General features: G+C 45.8%; 2 protein-coding genes across 11 annotated transcripts in view; one reads left to right on the top strand and one right to left on the bottom strand.

Annotated features, from left to right (window-relative positions):
- Positions 1-4,709, bottom strand: part of LOC123786990 (T-cell-interacting, activating receptor on myeloid cells protein 1-like) — a 52,851-nt gene extending 48,142 nt beyond the window's left edge. For 7 of the 8 annotated variants that reach the window (XR_015728143.1, XR_015728142.1, XM_087871009.1 and 4 more), the window contains exon 1: positions 2,992-4,709. Coding sequence is in view for 5 of the 8 variants with exons in the window: in XM_087871009.1 (XP_087727135.1) it covers positions 2,992-3,163 (172 nt within the window). In the remaining 3 variants the exon portion in view is untranslated. The remainder of the gene's footprint in view (positions 1-2,991) is intronic. The other variant, XM_087871014.1, reaches the window with a different exon arrangement.
- LOC123786992 (V-set and transmembrane domain-containing protein 1-like) lies at positions 814-17,274 on the top strand. 3 transcript variants are annotated; one of them, XM_045789402.2, is made up of 9 exons: positions 814-1,188; positions 5,709-5,744; positions 5,962-6,154; positions 9,981-10,019; positions 14,557-14,649; positions 14,890-14,917; positions 15,063-15,100; positions 15,208-15,239; positions 17,135-17,274. In XM_045789402.2, the coding sequence occupies exons 2-9, from the start codon at positions 5,730-5,732 to the stop codon at positions 17,165-17,167; spliced, it is 471 nt and encodes a 156-aa protein (XP_045645358.2). In that variant the 5' UTR covers positions 814-1,188; positions 5,709-5,729; the 3' UTR covers positions 17,168-17,274. The 3 variants fall into 3 exon arrangements, with proteins under 3 accessions (XP_045645358.2, XP_045645357.2, XP_045645354.2); XM_045789398.2 differs by having other exon boundaries at positions 824-1,188; positions 5,870-6,154; XM_045789401.2 differs by lacking the exon at positions 14,557-14,649 and having other exon boundaries at positions 822-1,188; positions 5,870-6,154.
- Positions 17,275-18,389: the final 1,115 nt, after the last annotated feature.

The following is an 18,389-nucleotide window of genomic DNA, read 5'->3' as shown; positions in this document are numbered from 1 at the left end:
AATTAGTGCAATCCATCACCCTGGCTACATTGATCAATTTAGAAATGGACATGCAAGCAATGCTGAGTCTGCCTTATGAGTTTTGTTGCAAGTGTTAGTGCTAGCACACTATTTCTGCCTGGAGATGCTGGTGGATATCTTCCCAGCATATGAAAAGAACCAATCTGAGAGTTAAGTCTACACAGTAGAAAGTGGCACCTAGACATGGAAAAAGACAGATTCCCAGTACCATTATTTGAATATTTGCATCTACCCATGCTTGAACCCATCACAACTCTAGTGTTCAGTTATGTGAGGCAATCATTAATCAACAAGAGTTCTTAACGGACTTGGGAAGAAATGAGAAGCTGGGAAGGAAAGATGAGTGTTGTACTACTAGATAGTAATTTGCTCCCTTAATTCACCAATATTTCCTCCTTTGTTCCTGGAAAATGGGATTATACTCTTCCCATTTGGGAAAAAAATTGAATGGAAGTTTTCCAATTTCCCTTGATTACTTTCTCTTCTGTAGAAGAATGCACAGCAAAAATCTGATGTAGTGTGACCAATTTGTCAAGGTTTACCAAAAGACAAGTTGCTTAGCCTCAAAGACAGACATCCATTTCTGTTTTCTTGTTGGCCACCCTGCTCTCAGGAGCAGTGGGTGCCCAGCTTTTGCCAGAGACACCCACAGGATGTTTTAGATGTTACCATGTGCTTGCCTGGCCATCGTATTGTGCCCATGCGAACTTTCTGGTTTTCATAGTGTACCGCAGTACTATTACCATCAGGAGAGCTGGTTGATGGGTACATGGGAACTCTACTATTTTTTTTTTGCAACTCTAATAAAACATTTTCCAAAACAATTATTATTTTTTTAAAGAAAATGTCTTGGTCAGGACTTCAGATGAGATAGGACAGATCTCAGGGCGGGTGGAGCTAGAGACACACTCCCCGGATTTATGAGGGAGATGTTGTCATTGATGGTTTCCTGGCTTGGTTGTGATAAGGCAACTGTACACCAGGCATTGGAGAACAAAAGTGTCAGAGTAAAACCTCTACCAACACAACCTGGGGACAAAGTGAGCAGGAGGGACCTGAGATGGCCCAGTCCCCCTTCTTCCTTTGAATTGTAAAACTGAAGACGGGATCTTGGTCTGGGTGGAAGGGACACGATGCTCACAGAATTCCTGTCCCTGCTTTGCCTTGGTAAGTCTCCAGGACTGGGACAGATGGGTTTGGGTGGATGAGAAAATTCACGGTGAAGCGGGGGTTGATGTGAAATGATGTCTTCTCTGTACTGGACACATGCTACCTGTCAGAGTTTCGTGGGCTGTGGTATGACACGCCTCTGTTCTGGTGCTCGCACACAGGACACAGGGAGGTGAGGTTCAGAGATGTGGGGTGACACCCTCGTTTACTCGGCTGAGAAATGCAGAGCTCCCATGAGGTCTCCAAACCTGATTAATCCACATACCGGTCTTGCCATAAATGTTTGTGGGCATAGAGGAGGGCGAGATACGTAGGCTGTGGAGTTGTGGGTTTGGGTACAGACCAAGATTACAGAGAATGGCTATGTCTGGAGACAATGGATGAAAAGAAAATTTTCTGATCAGCTCTATGCTCTACTGATTTTAACTGTCCTCAACTTGAACATGATGTCATCAAAGGGACCTCAGCCTGTAAAAAGGAAGACCCAGGATTATGACTTTGGCTTGGTCTCATAGGAGCTCTCGACTGTGCACCAGCAGCCCCACTGACCAAGCCCCAGTTCCTCTTTCGTGAGGTGGGGCTGAGAGGTGCGTGTAGAGGAAATCAGGACTTGTCATCTGCCCCAGTTCCTTCTTCCTTCTTCTGGAATGCAGCCCTTCCTTTGGGGTAATGCTGCTCCCACCCAGACTTTTGAGCTCTAGGGGTGGCTGTCAGTCACTATACCGCAAAGCTCCAGCTGCACGGGAGAATCAGTTGGGCAGTCAAGAGACTGACCTCGTCCTGCCCGTATTCATTTCCCGGGGCTGCCATGACAAAGTGCCACACGCCACGTGGCTTCAACAACGGAAATCTATTCTCTCCCAGTTCTGGAGGCCAGAAGCCCACGATCAAGGTGCCAGCACAGTTGGTTCCTTCTGAGGGCTCTGAGGCCCCAAGGGAGAATCTGTCCCAGGCTCTCCTCGCTTCTGGGGATGGCAGGCGGTCCCTGGGTTCCTTATTTGCAGAGGCTTTGCTGCAATGCCTCATGGCTTCGGGTGGCCAGCTTCCCTCTGCATCTGTCTACACCTCTCCACCTCTTCTTACGGGCATGCCAGTCATACTGAATTATGGCACCAGCCTACTCCCAAGTAATGCTATTTCCAAATAACTTCACATTCACAGGTTCTGGGGTTGAGGACTTGGAACGTACCCTTCTGGGGAACACAAATACTCATTATTCCAGGGATGGGTCCATGATGAAAAGCAAGCCTGTCCAGTTCTCTCAGGAAGTTTCTCAAACTGGCATTGGGATGCAGATAAATTCTGGTCTGAGTGTGAGCTTCCAAAGATGCTAGAGTGTAGCTGCCTACAGCCCTGCTTCCAGGCTCCTGGTCCTGTCCTGAATATATTCGGAGGGAATGGTACCTGGCAGCTGAGAGAAAAGACCCCAACAGCACTGAATCCCTGGGTCAGGCTGCTCTGGAGGCCAGAGCCACCGTTGCACTTAACTCAGTCTGCTTGCCTAAACTCACACAACTAGTCATTTCCACTTCATCCTATTTCGGGCACGCTTCTGATATGTGAATCTTTACACATCTTTAGTACAGAGGGTACATGTATCCAGCTTACGTAAAATTTAAAAAACGTATTGTGATACAGTTCACATAAGAGTAACCACTTTAAAGGAGACAATCAAGTGGCATTTTAGACATCCACAATGTTGTGTAACCACTACAAATGTTTTCATCACCGTAAAGGAAACGCTGTGCCCACAAAGCAGTCACTCGCCGTCCCCCTTCCCTGGGAGGGGAAGCCACCCACCTACTTTCCGTCTCTGCAGATGCACTATTCTGGGTACACCATGTAAATGGAGCCATACATGTGACCTTTCTTGTCCGGCTTCTTTCTCTTGGAATGATGTTCTTGAGGTCCATCCATGATGTATCACTGCTACGTTTCTTTCTAAAATAGAATAGGATATTTTATATAACATAATCTCAATAAGGTTTTACATAAAATGTTTAAGCTTTCCAGATGACAAGTTCAAAAGATGAGTTAAATTGTGATTTAACAGTAACCTAGGGATCCAGTTCTGGCGCCCAGTTCCGAAGTGTGAGGGTGGGGCCCGGACACCACCAAGCGGCTCTTGAACGCCAGCTGGGTGTCCTGCAACTTACCTCACTTCTGACACTATCTACCTGGAGTTGGCGTCAGATCCTGTAGGCAAGGGCTCAGTGCCCCCAAGACTGTCGCCTCCCCAATTTAGATGCCAACGGTACATCTGGGTTGTCACCTGATCAACGGACTGTATATCAGCAGTTCCCATGACCCCCTCTTTGGGTTCCATTAATTTGTTAGAGAGCCTCACAGAACTCACAGAAATATTTAACTTAATAGATTAGCAGTATATTATAAGAGGGTATAACTCAGGAAGAGCCCGATGGAAGAGACGTGGAGGGCCAGGTATGGGGAGAGGAAGCAGAGCTTCCACGTCCTCTCCAGGCACACCACTCTCCCTGCACCTCCACCTATTCATCACCCCGGAAGCTCTCTGAACCCACCCTTTTAGAGGCTTCATTACATAAGCACACTTGATTAAATCATGGCCATTGATGATTGATTCCATCTCCAACCCCTCTCTCTTTCCCAGAGGTCCAGGAGGTAGAATCGAATGTTCTAACCTTGTCATCAGATGGTTGGTGCCCCTGGCAACCAGCCCTCATCCTTAGGTGCAATCCAAAACTCCCTTCATTAACATAATGAAAGACACTTGCGTTGCATTCAACAGGTTAGAAAATTCCAAGGGTGGGTGTCTGGTTGATCCAGTTACAAGAGCATGATCCCTTGATCTCGGGATCGTGAGTTCGAGCCCCACGTTGGGCGTACAGGTTACTAAAATAAATAAATAAATAGACTTAAAAAAGGCATGGTTAAGAAAATTCCAAGGGTTTTAGCAGCCGTGTGCCAGGAACCAGGACAAGGACCAAATGTGTGTTTCTTATCGTAAATCACAGTATCACATTAGTGTTTAGGGAGCTGTGGTTTCCAGTGTCCCCATGCCTTCCTATCTCAGGGAAGGTGCTAGCACCTAACAAGGCTGGAGACTGTTCGGAGCGGGGAGCCGCAGGGTAGATGACAGCTGTCTGCCAACGCAGACAAGAATACAAGCATGTCAGTGGTCATTGTCTGTAAAGGGTCAGCCAAATGACAGACACTTGATAACTGGTGGGTGTTTACTGTACTTCTTTCCGGAGAAATGTGTTTTGCAAGTTATCCTGTATTCCCCTCAACGACAGTTCCCTCTGTGTGGCCAGTCCTCCTTGTCTACGTCCACGGGGGTCCCTTGTTGGGAAAGAGGGACAAGTTCTGAGGAATCCAGTGCACAGTGTGGAGACTGTAGTTAATAATTCTGTGTTCTCATCACAGACACGCACACGCACATACAGGGTAAGTCTCTGAGTTGAGGGACGTGTTAACTGGCTTGGTTGTGGCGATCATTCTACATGTGTCTATACAGATCATCATGTTGTGAAACTCAAGTAGATACAGCTTTATTTGTTAAAGAAAGAGAACCTCTCCATCACGTTTATACCCTATTCTCCAGTATGGTAAGGCAAAATGAACTAACATCACCTGTGTGCTTACTTAAAAAAAAAAAAAAAGAATCACTGTTTGAGCAGAATATTGGCTGATACCGGAGCTGAGACAACATGAGTCTAAAAGCAGGTTTGTGGGGAGAGGCCTAAAAAGGGACCATGAGACCTAGGACCCCCTGACCACCCAGGGGATGACTTCCTACCTACGAGTCCCAGCCACCGTCACTGAAAGTGCCCCCCTCAGGCCCCCACCTCCTTCCTTCTGGGTGAAACTTGGGGGGTCCGTGTTGTGAGTTGACCCCTGAGTTTAAACAAGGGCCAGACGCCCTGATACTCTTGCATCTAGAGAAATTCTAGCTTCACCTCTTGACAGACCCAAGACTGGTTTCCCATTATTTCCATCTAAGGGATGACCTTCCTATCCCAGGATGAAACACACAGAACAGAACACAGGAGAGGTAGGGCCTGACGTGTGTGAAGATCGAAGCCGCACGCTTTAGGACCACGGATGTCTTGAACTCCTTGTGAAAAGAACCTGATCAGAGAGAGCGACTTCTCTCCGTTTGAATCAGGGAGGAAACCCTCTGCTCACACTCCACAGTAAATAACCAGTGTGTTACTGAAGTGGCAAAGGGGGGAAAGGGCAGTCATAGAAAGCAGGAGAGGAAAATACAGGTAAACATGCAATGATGTCTAGATGGTAAAAGAAAGCTTGCTCGGGAAAGCAACGTGGTAAATCAGAAAAGGTTGCTGGAATTTTGTACGTAAACATAGCTCCTGAATGAGAAACAACAAGACATAAGTAAAAGGTAAAAAAATCAATCCAAGGTCGTACCTTCAAGAAATAGGATGGATCTTGAACAAATCAGTCGTGCATTCTCTGCCTGATATGTACTCAAAGATGAGTCTATAATCCATGTCTCATAAGGGTTTCTCTTCCAGGGCTTAGCCTGGGCTTTGGAGATGAGAAAAAGAATGGTGAGTTTTCTTGCATAAACTCTATCTGTTCCTGCAACCCAAATTTTCTCTTTAATCCTCTGAATTCTGGGAGGGTACTGGTGGTCATCATGAGAAGAGTCAGACTAACTCTCGATTCTTTCCAGAGACGCTTCCCAAACCCTCCCTCAGTGCCTTGTCCAGCTTAGTGGTTGGACACAGAGGTAACGTGACCCTGAGGTGCCAGTCTCACTTCCAGAATGTGACATTCACGCTGGGGAAGCTGCAGGACTCCGGGTACAGGCAGGAACAGAGATCCACAGGACACAAGGCTGAATTTCTCCTCACTCACCTGGAGCCGAAGGATGCTGGGATGTACTTTTGCGCCTACAAGACAATGGACTCCCAGGAGTGGTCAGGGGAGAGTGACTACCTCCAGCTGGAGGTCAAAGGTGAGAAAGGCAGGGGCTCCTGGGTGGCTCAGTCATTAAGCATCTGTCTTCCGCTCACGTCATGATCCCAGCCAGCATTCTGGGATCGAGCCCCGCATCGGGCTCCCTGCTTGGCGGGAAGCCTGCTTCTCCCTCTGACACTCCCCTTGCTTGTGTTCCCTCTCTCGCTGTCTCTGTCAAAGAAATAAATAAAATCTTAAAAAAGAAAAAAAAAAGGTGAGAAAGGCAGCTTCAGGTTTGCTCTTGAGGCTCATCTCCCTTCTCCTGTGATGAAAATTGGCTGGGGAAGGAAGAGTCCAGGAAACAGACAGATGTGACCACTTGAGCGTAAAGTATGGGGGAAATGGGAAATGAGTGTGGGGACAGGCTCTCATCGGAGATTCTGAGTGTGTATCAATGAGGTGGATGTGGGAGAGTGTTTTAGAATATAGGTATTAGGGGAGCCTGGGTGGCTCAGTTGGTTAGGCATCTGCCTTCAGCTCACGCCATGGTCCCAGGGTCCTGGGATTGAGCCCCACATTGGGCTTCCTGTTCAGCGGGGAGCCCGCTTCTCCCTCCCCCTCTCCCTCTGCCTGCCACTCCCCCTGCTTGTACTCTCTCTCTCTCTGTCAAATAAATAAATAAATATTTTTTAAAAAGAATATAGGTATTAGTAGAAAATTTGAGGTAGAGTACGGCCAAAGATGAAGAGATGATTGTCACTGAGAAAAAGATAGTTTGGGGGCACCTGGGTGGCTCAGTCAGTTAAGTGTCTGCCTTTGGCTTGCATCATGATCCCGGGGTCCTGGGATCCAGCCCCGTGTCAGGCTCCCTGCTCAGCAGGGAGTCTCCTTCTCCCTCTCCCTCTGCCCCACCCCCTGCTTGTGCTCTCTCTTGTGCTCTCTCTCTCAAATAAAACCTTTTTTAAAAAAGAGAGAGAGAGATAGTCTGTTGCGTTCCCAAGAAGAGGGGTATAGCCATGCCATGCAGGACCCCATAGAGAAGCACCAGGGTCAGTCAGGAAGCAGAGGGAGGGATAAGACAGGACAAACGCCTTTACTGTGGTTTCTATGGGAAGGAACAGGCTTAGGATTGGCTCTGGGGTATAGAGGCTATCCCTGATTGTCTGGTATCTGGCCCTGGAGTGATTAGGGCAAGGGAATGGTGACCCAGATATGAGAGCCATAGAGGAGGAGGTTGGGAGTATGAGCTCTGGATTGGTTGGTTTGCACTTGAGAGGTGCACCTGGGGAAGTGGATAGCCTTGGGGGGGGGATCTCTCCAGGGTCAGCAAGGTCCCAAGATATCAAAGTGTCAAATTCAGAAAATAAAATATGTGGTAAATAGAGAAATGGGTAAGAATAACAGTTAAGGAGATTGCCTCAATAATCAAAAAGTCCCAATGAAGAAAAGCCCACAACCCAGGGGTTTCACTGGTGATTTCCACCAGACATTTAAAGTAGAAATAATGCCAGGGGCGCCTGGGTGGCACAGCGGTTAAGCATCTGCCTTCGGCTCAGGGCGTGATCCCGGCGTTATGGGATCGAGCCCCACATCAGGCTCTTCCGCTATGAGCCTGCTTCTTCCTCTCCCACTCCCCCTGTTTGTGTTCCCTCTCTCGCTGGCTGTCTCTATCTCTGTCGAATAAATAAATAAAATCTTTAAAAAAAATAAAGTAGAAATAATGCCAATCTTCCTCAAACTCTTATTTTAAAAAATGAAGATGTGGGGGTGCCTGGCTGGCTCAGTCGATAGAGTATGTGACTCTTGATCTCAGGGTCATGAGTTCAAGCCCCACGTTGGATGTGGAGCCTACTTAAAAAAAAACCGAAGAAGAGGGAACATTCCTACACTCATTTCATGAGGCCAGCATTATCCTGATACCAAAGCCAGATAGCAACACTAGGAAAAACCTACAGAGCAATATTCCTGACAAACACAGATGCAAAAATTCGCAATAAAATATTAGCAACCAAATCTGGCAGTGCATTAAGAAGATCATATGCTATGGTTAAGTGGGATTTATCCTTGAGGTGCAAGGATGGTTCAACATGTACAATAAATGAAAAAAAAACCAAAACAAAAAAAAAACAAAAACATACACAATAAATGTCATAGACCACATTAATGAATGAAGGACAAAAATCATATGATCATCTCAATAGATGCAGAAAAAGCATTTGACAGGGGCGCCTGGGTGGCACAGCGGTTAAGCGTCTGCCTTCGGCTCAGGGCGTGATCCCGGAGTTCTGGGATCGAGCCCCACATCAGGCTCTTCCGCTAGGAGCCTGCTTCTTCCTCTCCCACTCCCCCTGCTTGTGTTCCCTCTCTCGCTGGCTGTCTCTATCTCTGTCGAATAAATAAATAAAATCTTTAAAAAAAAAAAAAGGAAAAGCATTTGACAAAATACAGCATCCTTTCAAGATTAAAAACTCTCCACAAATCAGGTATAGAGGGAATGCATCTCAACATAACAGGACATACACAACAAGCCCACAGCTAGCCTAATACTCAAAGGTGAAAGGTCAAAATCTTTCCTCTGAGATCAGAAACACGACAAGGACGTCCACCCTTCCCACTCCTATTCAACATAGTACTAGAAGTCCTAGCCAGAGCAATCAAGCAAGACAAGGAAATAAAAGGCACCCAAACTGGAAAGGAAGAAGTAAAACTGTCTTTATTTGCAGATGATATAATCTCATATATGGAAAATCCTAAAGATGCAACCAAAAAACTGTTAGATCCTGAATAGCCAAAGCAATACTGAGAAAGAAGAACAAAGCTGGGCATATCACACATCGTGATTTCAAACTATATTACAAAGCTATAGTAATCCAAACGGTACAGCACTGGCATAAAAACAGACACACAGATCAATGGGACAGAATCAAGAGCCCAGAATTAAACCCTCACATATACAGTCAACTAATATTTGACAGGGGAGCCAAAAATACTCAGTGGGGAGAGGACAGTCTCTTCGATAAATGATGTTGGGAAACTGGATAACCACACGCAGAAGAACGAAATCGGACCCTCATCTTACACCACTCACAAAAATTAACTCAAAATGTATTAAAGACTTAAACGTAGGATGCCAAGGCATAAAACTCCTGGAAGAAAATGGGAAAAGCTCCTTTGCATGATCTTGGCAATAGTTTTTTTTTTTGGATATGATACACAAAGCACAAGAAACAAGTGCAAAAATAAATAAGTGGGATGGCATCAAGCAAAAAGCTTCTGCACAGCAGAAAAAACAGTCAGCAAGATGAGGAGACAACCTACCAAATGGGAGAAAATATTTGCAAAATGGGGGTGCTCCTTCCTGGGACAGGGAAGACTGGCAAAGAAGAGGAGTGGAAGGGGGAAATTAGTGGGATCATTTATAAATGTTCTTGTTATTAAAAATAATATCAAACTCCAGGAGTATGAAAATGAGCCATCCGGGGGCACCTAGGTGGCTCAGTCGTTGAGCATCTGACTCTTGATTTCGGCTCAGGTCATGATCTCAGGGCCATGAGATCGAGCCCCGTGTCAGGCTCTATGCTCAGCATGGAGTCTTCTTGAGATTCTCTCCCTCTGCCTCTCCCCACCCCTTAACTAACTAACTAACTAACTAACTAACTAACTAACTAAATAAATAAATAAATAAAATCTTTAAAAAGAAAAAAAAAGAGCCATCTAACGTTCTGGCCCTGGTTTGGGGACTCAGTGAGCATCCCAAGAGTGGAAAAGACATTCTCCGCTTCCCAAAGAGGGCTTACAGTCCATAAACAGAATATGAGGACCTAGGTCCCCAAGGTTTCCACTCTATCATTGTGACCTTTTTCCCCCTGCATCCTGTTTTCTAGATGACCTCGATGGACGTGGAGCTACTGAAGTAAAAAATGGTAAGATAATTTGGGAGGTGTTTTTCCAAATTATATCCACCTTATGAGGCAGGCAGTCCCTTTTGATTAAAAGGCACAGAAGATTCTTGACGCCTGCTTTCTCACAGTGACTGGGAGAATGACTGCCTTTCTGGGAAGATGACCCCCAAGTTCCTCATGGGTTAAGGAAAAGCTGATGAGTAAAACGACTAGAGGTTGTCATTTGTTATTTCACATAATGAAAAACCATGGCGGAGTTTTGTGAAGAATGGGGATGAGCTTGTGTGTCTGGTTTGGGCAATGGGATGGGGACCCATGGAGCCCAGGCGCTTTGGGAACGTGTGTGATCAAGGGTTTGCTAAAGCTTTAAAGTTCTCAAAAACAGGTGAATATGAAGTTATTTGTCTCTGATGTTGCTTTTCCATGAGGAATTGACTAAGAGTCTATCCTCGGAGATGCTTGTAAAACTTCGAGCTTTTGGCATCTTTGGATAAAAACAGGAGCTCATCCAGATTTTAATGGCCAAATATATAATGTAAGTTGGCATCTAGTTGCTTACTCATCCTTAATTTCTGCAACTCATAACCTCCCTGTAATCTGCTCCAAGAGCCAAAATTGTTCAAGGCTGTCATTAGAGTCTATGCTGGCATAACCAGTTTTGTTTTTTTAAAGGTATCTCCCAAAATGTCCTCGCCTAAGTACTAGCCTTTGAAGATGTTTTTATGCAGTATTAGCAGACTTGGGAAATGATTTCTACTGCAGCTTTATGAATATAATTCACCCCAGGACTGTTTTCTGGGAGAGATCTGAAATCTGATAGAGTCAAGGATCATGGAAGTATCGGAAATAAGGCGTCTAGTGATGGGTGAGAGGGGAAGAGGAGCGTTCATGCTTCTAGCTCTCGCATTACTTATTTTCTTTCTTTTTTATGGATTCATAATTCACATCCCATAAATCCACCCTTTTAAAGTACACAATCCAGTGGCATTTGGTACGTTCACAACGTTGTGCAACCATCACCACTCTATAATTCCAGAACATTCTCATCACCCCCAAATGAAATCTCCTTCCCCATAAGCAATCTCTCCCCATTCCCATCCCCATGATGGACACTTGGGTTGTTCATACCTTCCGGGTATCGCAATTCATGCTGCTCTGAGCATTGGTGGGCAAGCACCTGTTTGAGTCCCTGCTTCCAATGTTCTTGAATATCCACCTAGGAGTAGATTTGCTGGGACATATGGTAACTCTATGTTTAACTTTTTGAGAAACTGCCAGATTGTTTTCCAATGTGGCCACACCAATTTACATTCCCACCAGTAATACATGTGGGTTCCAATATCTCCACATCCTTGCCAACCCTTATTTTCCTTTTATTTTATTATAGACATCCTAGTGGGCGTGTAGATCATTTCTTGAGATGTACTTTCTGAGTTCAAATTTATATTTGAAATATATTTATATTATTTATAGCAATTCTAAACAGAATAAAGTCTTTAAGCGCAGACGTGATGCCCCCAGCCGTATACACAGATGTGTATGGGCACACGAGGCCAGGCTTCCTCTCTGTGGCCTATGACCTCATTGACCCCCTGGCAAGCTGTATCCCACTGCTCCGTGTGATTCCTTCACACTGACACCAGAGACTCTTTGTAATCTATTCTGGCAGTTTGCAAAGACCGATGTGAAATTTGGCCAGGAAATGGGGACATCTCGGGGTGAACTCAGATCAGCAGGCTGTGGCGACGTATGAAGGGGAAAGTCCTGTGATAGCTTACTTCTCATTTCTAGTGAGTTGCTGTGTGAGAGAAGCCACCAGCGAGATGAAGGGTAAGGCAGGGCCTTGCGGGGGCCCCTAGTCTGGGAACAGCTGCTCCCACCCTGCTTTCTTATGTCCCTGGAGATGCGCTGATAGTTTGCTGCTTTTCAGGGTCTCTTGGATTCAGTGCTTCCAGAAGACTCCAATAAGTACTAATGTGAAAGGGACATTGTAGGGGTGCAGGGGAAGGAGGGCTGAGAAGAAAAGGACGGAGCAAGAGTGGCATGTGCGCATCCCTCCGCGGTGTCTTTGGCTCAGTGCCGGGCTAGGGCATCCATGCTCCCACAAATGGCAGTCGCGGTGAAGAAGAGTCCCTGCGATACGTAGATCCTGAGGCTTTTGGGGTCCTTCCTGGCAGTCCCCCGCCAAAGAGATGCAAATGTTCACGTTGCGGAGTGAAAGAAACCATGATCTGAGTGCATAAAAATGGCAAAGGGATCTGGGGGAGCAGGGGTGGAGGCGCGCTGGCATCATTTGTTACAGAGGGAGACAGGTGTGGGTGGGATATCGGGGGAGAAAATAATCATTACCACTGCAATCTCATTATCCTACACAATGAGTCAGATTCTAGGCTCTGTGCTCTGAAGCCAGCGCTTTCCATCACCACGCAGCCCCGCAAGCTCGGTGCTCTCACCCCGCGCCTCTCCTTCTCACCCCGTCTGCTTGAGCTATAATTGACGGAAGCGTACACTGTGTTGGTTTGATACATGTGCACGCCGTGGAAGGATCCAGTTAATGAACGCGCGCTCCCCTCGCGGGTTTACCTTTGGTTTTATGAGAATGTGTAAGACCGACTCTTGGCGAATTTCAGTTGTGGTTGTCAAGCATTATCACCATGCTGTGCACTGGATCTCCAGACATCATTCATCTCTTCACTGGAAGCCGGTAGCCTTTTACCAGCCTCTCCCCACCTCCCCCTGCCCTCGGCCCCTGGCCACCACCACTCCACTCTGCTTCTACGAGTTCAATTTTTTTTTTATTTTGTTTTAGATTCCGTGTGTAAGTGCAATGTAATCACGTGGTACTTGCCTTTGGCTCACCCCACTTAGCATAACGCCCTCCAGGCTCATCTGTGCTGTCGCGGATGGCAGGATTTTCTACTTTTTTATGGCCGAATAATATTCCAGTATATATACCATTTAAACTACTCTTGAACTGGGAGAGAGTTTGGATTTTCGTTCATCTCGGATGGGACTTACTGTTCCCTCGGCAGCATCACAGTTATTTGGGTAAACGTGCATCTCCCCAGATCGTGAGGTCACTTCTCTGGGGTTTCCACACCCAGAGGCCAGCACGGAGCTGCCCGGACCTGTGGCCGACCGGCCGAAAAGGTTACACGTACCAGGATGTGAAGCCCATCCCGGCTGTGTGACTTTGAGCAGTTCCCTTAACTTCTGGATACTTGGTTCACGTTGGAATGAAATGGGAACATAAAGCTATCTTGTGTGCTTTTTTTAAAATTTAATGTTATTTTATTTAAATTCAATTAATTAACATACAATGTATTACCAGTTTCAGACGTGGAGGTCAGTGACTCATCGGTCTTACATAACACCCGGTGTTCATTACATCACGTGCCCCCTTCATGCCCATCACCCAGTCACCCCACGCCTCCTCCCCTCTCCTCCAGCAACGCTCAGTTTGTTTTTCTATGATTAAGAGTCTCTTATGGTTTGTCTCCTTCTCTGGTGTCTTCTTGTTTCATTTTTTCCTCTCTTCCCCTATGCTCCTCCGTTTTGTTTCTTTTTTTTTTTTTTTTTAAGATTTTATTTATCCATTTGACAGAGACAGCCAGCAAGAGAGAGAACACAAGCAGGGGGAGCGGGAGAGGAAGAAGCAGGCTCCCAGCGGAGGAGCCTGATGTGGGGCTCGATCCCAGATCGCTGGGATCACGCCCTGAGCTGAAGGCAGACGCTCAACCGCTGTGCCACCCAGGCGCCCCCTCCGTTTTGTTTCTTAAACTCCACATATCAGGGAGGCCATATGAAAATTGTCTTTCTCTGACTTATTTCACTTAGCATAATACCCTCCAGTTCCATCCGCGTCATTGCAAATGGCAAGACTTCATTTCTTTTGATGGCTGAGTGATATTCCATTGTATATATGAACCACATCTTCTTTATCCAGTCATCTGTGGATGGGCATCCGGGCTCTTTCCACTGTTTGGCCATCGTGGGCATTGCTGCTATGAACATTGGGGCGCATGTGGCCCTTCTTTTCACTACATCTGTATCTTTGGGGTAAATACCCAGTAGTGCAATTTCTGGGCCGCAGGGTAGGTAGCTCTATTTTTAACGTCTTGAGGAAGCTCCACACTGTTTTCCAGAGTGTCTGCACCAACGTACATTCCCAGCATCTCATGTGCTTCTTGTCAAGATGAGAAGAACACGCATGAAGCATCTAGCACAGAGAGGCTCATGATAAATAATCAGAATTATTGGTATGGCTGAAAGGTTTATTGGGGATTTCCCCTGTGCGAGGCCCTCTCTGCAAGCGCCCACCCAGTTAACCCCCTGCCATCCAGGCCAGCAGCTACTGTTCTTACCCTCACTTTGAACAGGGAAACAGAAGGTCAGACAGATTAAGGAAATTCCCATAGTCACTGCAAGTTCCAGGTCAGAAGTGGCAGCTGCTAGTTTTGGGAGCCAAGTTGTCTGGCTGCTCACACCTGTTGGGCTCAGCTCGATCAGGGTGTCTCAGGAGCCAAACTGATTCTCCGACCTGCTCCCCTCCCACCAGCCAATGGATTAATCTTTGCTGCCACCTTCAGCTGCCTCTCCATTTCGATCCTCTTCCTCTCTGTCGTCTTCATCAACAGATGCGCCCAGCACGGTGAGTTCAGGGAAGCGCTGGTTTGTTGGCTTGTTTCATCAGTAAGCATGGAGCCCAACGCAGGGCTTGAACTCAAGACCCTGAGATCAAGACCTGAGTTGAGATCAAGAGTCGGACGCTTAACCGACTGAGCCACTCAGGCGCCCCAGGGAAGCACCGGTTTTAAACGCTGGGGAAGGGGAATGAATTGAAGGATCTTCTCGTTATACCAATTCCTCCCTGTATTTTTTTGTTTTGTAGGCTCATCACATGAAGAATCCACCAGGAGGTAGGTATACTTGACATATCTCGTGCCCCTCCCTTCTTCAGAGACCCTGTTCGCACATCTGTAATTCCCACGCCTCTTCTCTCCAAAGCCTTCTCCTCTCCCTCAGTCTTCAGATCCCATACTTTAATGTGTCTCTGTCTCTCAGAACCAGCCATTCTGAATTTCCCAAGCAGGAGGCTACAGGTGAGTGGTAAGGGAAGAAACCACAAGGGAATTGTGGGATGGAAAGAATAAGTCTCCTTCCCGCAATCTGAGACCTGATTTTTTTTTCCCCTTTCACTCACATGCAGATTTATCCAACCTGGATAGGATATCTGTCTCGGTGAGTTCTCCCCACGAGGTCACTTAAGACCACAGGTGACCCCGTCTGCCCCCTGGTTTAGCCCATACTCTAGTCACTTGGATACCCCCAGCTCACACAACAAGAGGCCAATTAATATGGTGTTTAAAAACACGTGCTTTGACCAAACTCATAAAGCGAGAGAGGAGAATGGTGGTTGCCAGGGGTGGGAGAACTGGAGAGATGTTGGTCAAAGGACACAGACTTGCAACAAGTAGATAAGTAAATCGTAGGGACGTAACGCACAGCACCGTGATTGTCGTTCACGACGCTGGATCACACACCTCAGAGTTGCTAAGAGACTAGACCTTAATTGTTTTCATTGCAAAAAAAAAAAAATGGTAATGATGCGGCAGGATAGAGGTGTTTGCTGACACTACGGTGGCGGTCATGTTGCAACATATAGATGTGCCAAATCGACACGCGGTACCCTTAGCCCCATACAACGTTACATGCCAATTATATCTCAATAATCCAACAAAGAAATATGTGCTCCGTACTCCAGAGTAGCTGGGTTCCAACTCCCCATGGCTACTGTTTATCACCAGTCTGGGCTGAGACAGCTCACGAGACCCCTGTGATTTGGACCCTTCATTCCCTCCCTTATCTAATGGGGATCAAAATACCCCATGAAAAGGGCTGTGTGAATCCAGGGAGGCACGAAACATAAAGGGTTTGCTGGAATTTCTGGCAAATTTTAAATGTCAGATGGATGGCATGAAAGCATCAGTTAGCCAATGTTAATCAATGTACATCAATCAATTTTTTCTATTTAAAAGACTGCTTCTTTGTGATTTAACATGAATTACCATTACCTCTAAGAACCTTTATCAGGTGACATTTATGCGTCTTTCCATAGGATACAGAGGTTCACTGGTTCATTCTTTATGCCAAAGAAAGTAAAAAGAGGCATTAGCAAAAGGTGCAAATTGTTCACTATTGTATTTTAAAAATATCTATGCACATGGCATTTAGATACATATATTTTTTAAAGGTATGGAAAAACATAGTTTGCGGGTTCGCAAATGAACCATCAATGAACAAATCTAGTCTATTTTAAATGTTGGATAAATGACATTGATTAACAAGTTGTTGATAATAATAATATTATAATAACATAATATTATGAAGTGATGCCTCCATACACTGAAATTCTATTCAACAATTAAAAAAGGAGGAAACGAGTGACAGATCCATGCGGTAAATGGATGCACTGCTAAGGTATGAAAAAAGCCAGATACAGGAGACTGTCTATTGTCCCATTTATGGAAAATTTCTAGAAAAATCAATAGCTATCTATGGCAGGAGCCAGGAGAGCACATGGGAACTTTTTTGGTGATGAATGTTCTAAAACTTATTGTAGTGAAGTCTACATCATTCTGCAAATTCATTAAATGTCATCAAATCACACACTTATATTGGGGGAATTTCATGCTATATAAATTATATCTCAATAAAATTGTTTTTAAAATAGCTTAATATTACATAACCAGTAGGTATTCTTCTGGGATGGTGGTTCTTATTCTCAACACCATACATTTGCAATGATTGTTCTTAGCACAGGTCGTAGTTATTCGTATCGTGTTACTAAAACCGGAGTCAAAACCCTCATCCCCCCCGGGACACAGCCATTCCTGGAGTGGCGCTGTCCAGTACGACTGCCCGCGATGATGGACGTGCCCTACGGCTGTGCTGTCCGATGCAACAGCCCCTGGCTACACGTGGCTATTCCACGTGCGAAATGCATCTGGTGCGACTGAGGACCCAAGTTTTGAATTAAATGTAATTTTAATTCACTTAAACGTAAGTCGCCATATGTGGCTTGTAGGTACCATACTGAACAGTAAGCTCTAAATGCCCATCTCTTTCCCCCAAAGACTGAAAGACCCCCAGGGAGTGAGCCATGCTGATCTATACCTGAGGCAGCTTCTGTCCCCCGCCGAGGAGCCCCCAGGATCTGTGAATGTGCAATGAGGCAGGTGAAGGAGGACAGCCGGAGCCCTGGAGGAAGGAGAACATGGGGTTAAGATGGTGGGATGACTGGACACATGGAAATCAGGTCACTCCGCGTCCTTGGCTCATTAATTCATAGTAATAAAATTAAGTTTCTAACTTTTTGCTTCAACACCTCTCAAGAATTACTGGCTGGGTTTTCCTAAAGTCCGGAGTGTGACTTTAGTACAGATTGACTTAAAACATGTCCTTTGTCTATGGGCTGATGGTACTATAATACCCACTTAGGGGATTCTGAATGGCACCCGATAAGTAGAAAGATTGTTCCCCAGAAAAGTCCACTGGCTGCTGTTGGGTGAGGCCTCCCACAGACAGAGGGATTTTGAAAAGGAGCACAGCAGGGGCACTTCGGTGGCTCAGTCAGTTGAGTGTCTTGCTCTTGGTTTCAGCCCAGGTTATGATCTTAGGGTTGTGGGATCGAGTCCCACATCAGGCTCCTCGCTCGGTGCAGAATCTGCTTGAGATTCTCTCTCTCCCTCTTCCTCTGCCCCTCCCCCTGTTCGTGCTCTCTTTCGCTCTAAAATAAACTAATGAAATCTTAAAAAGAAAGGAAGGAAGGAAGGGAGGGAGGGAGGAAGGGAGGAAGGGGGAAGAAAAGAAAAAAGAAAAGAAAAGAAAAGAAAAGAAAAGAAAAGAAAAGAAAAGAAAAGAAAAGAAAAGAAAAGAAGCACAAGATACAAGCCACAAAATGAACACTCAACCGTGGACCAGCAAAGCGACCCTCAGTGGCGTGCACGAGGGTAAGCCACTAGCGGTGCTGGGCTCATGATCCTTCCAAGCTGTGCTGGGCAGCCCTCTAGTCTTAAACCCAAGACCAGTTTCCTTGTTGACATGAATGCAAGAGTTTTCTCAGTGACATCATATTGCTGTTCATATTATTTCTTTAAAATCAAAGGATGCAATGAAGCTAGACTTCCAAATATATTTGGTTATCCAAAAACATGTGGATTTTGTCACTTGGCACCCATAACTTCATTAATTGATGTTATTACGTCCCTGTAAGGATTTTTCTGAGCGTGGACTTTTTTTCTGTGACAATGACACAGAATGGCCAGCTACATACAAACACAAATAAATGAGCTCTGCTTCCAAAGTCATGTCACCCGATCAGGACTGAAA

This window comes from Ursus americanus, chromosome 21 (assembly GCF_024610735.1).
Source record: "Ursus americanus isolate L20-20 chromosome 21, mUrsAme1.1.p, whole genome shotgun sequence".
NCBI lineage: Eukaryota > Metazoa > Chordata > Mammalia > Carnivora > Ursidae > Ursus > Ursus americanus.
The sequence above is the reverse complement of the archived record's forward strand: the minus strand, read 5'-3'. Positions and strand labels throughout refer to the sequence as shown.

Bases quoted from the DNA above. Each gene is read 5' to 3' on its own strand.
- LOC123786992 (XM_045789398.2), top strand. From the start codon at position 1,155: ATGCTCACAGAATTCCTGTCCCTGCTTTGCCTTG. The intron at 10,020-14,556 runs GTAAGATAATTT...CCCTCCCACCAG, and splicing joins AGCTACTGAAGTAAAAAATG to CCAATGGATTAATCTTTGCT. The intron at 15,101-15,207 runs GTGAGTGGTAAG...ACTCACATGCAG, and splicing joins TCCCAAGCAGGAGGCTACAG to ATTTATCCAACCTGGATAGG.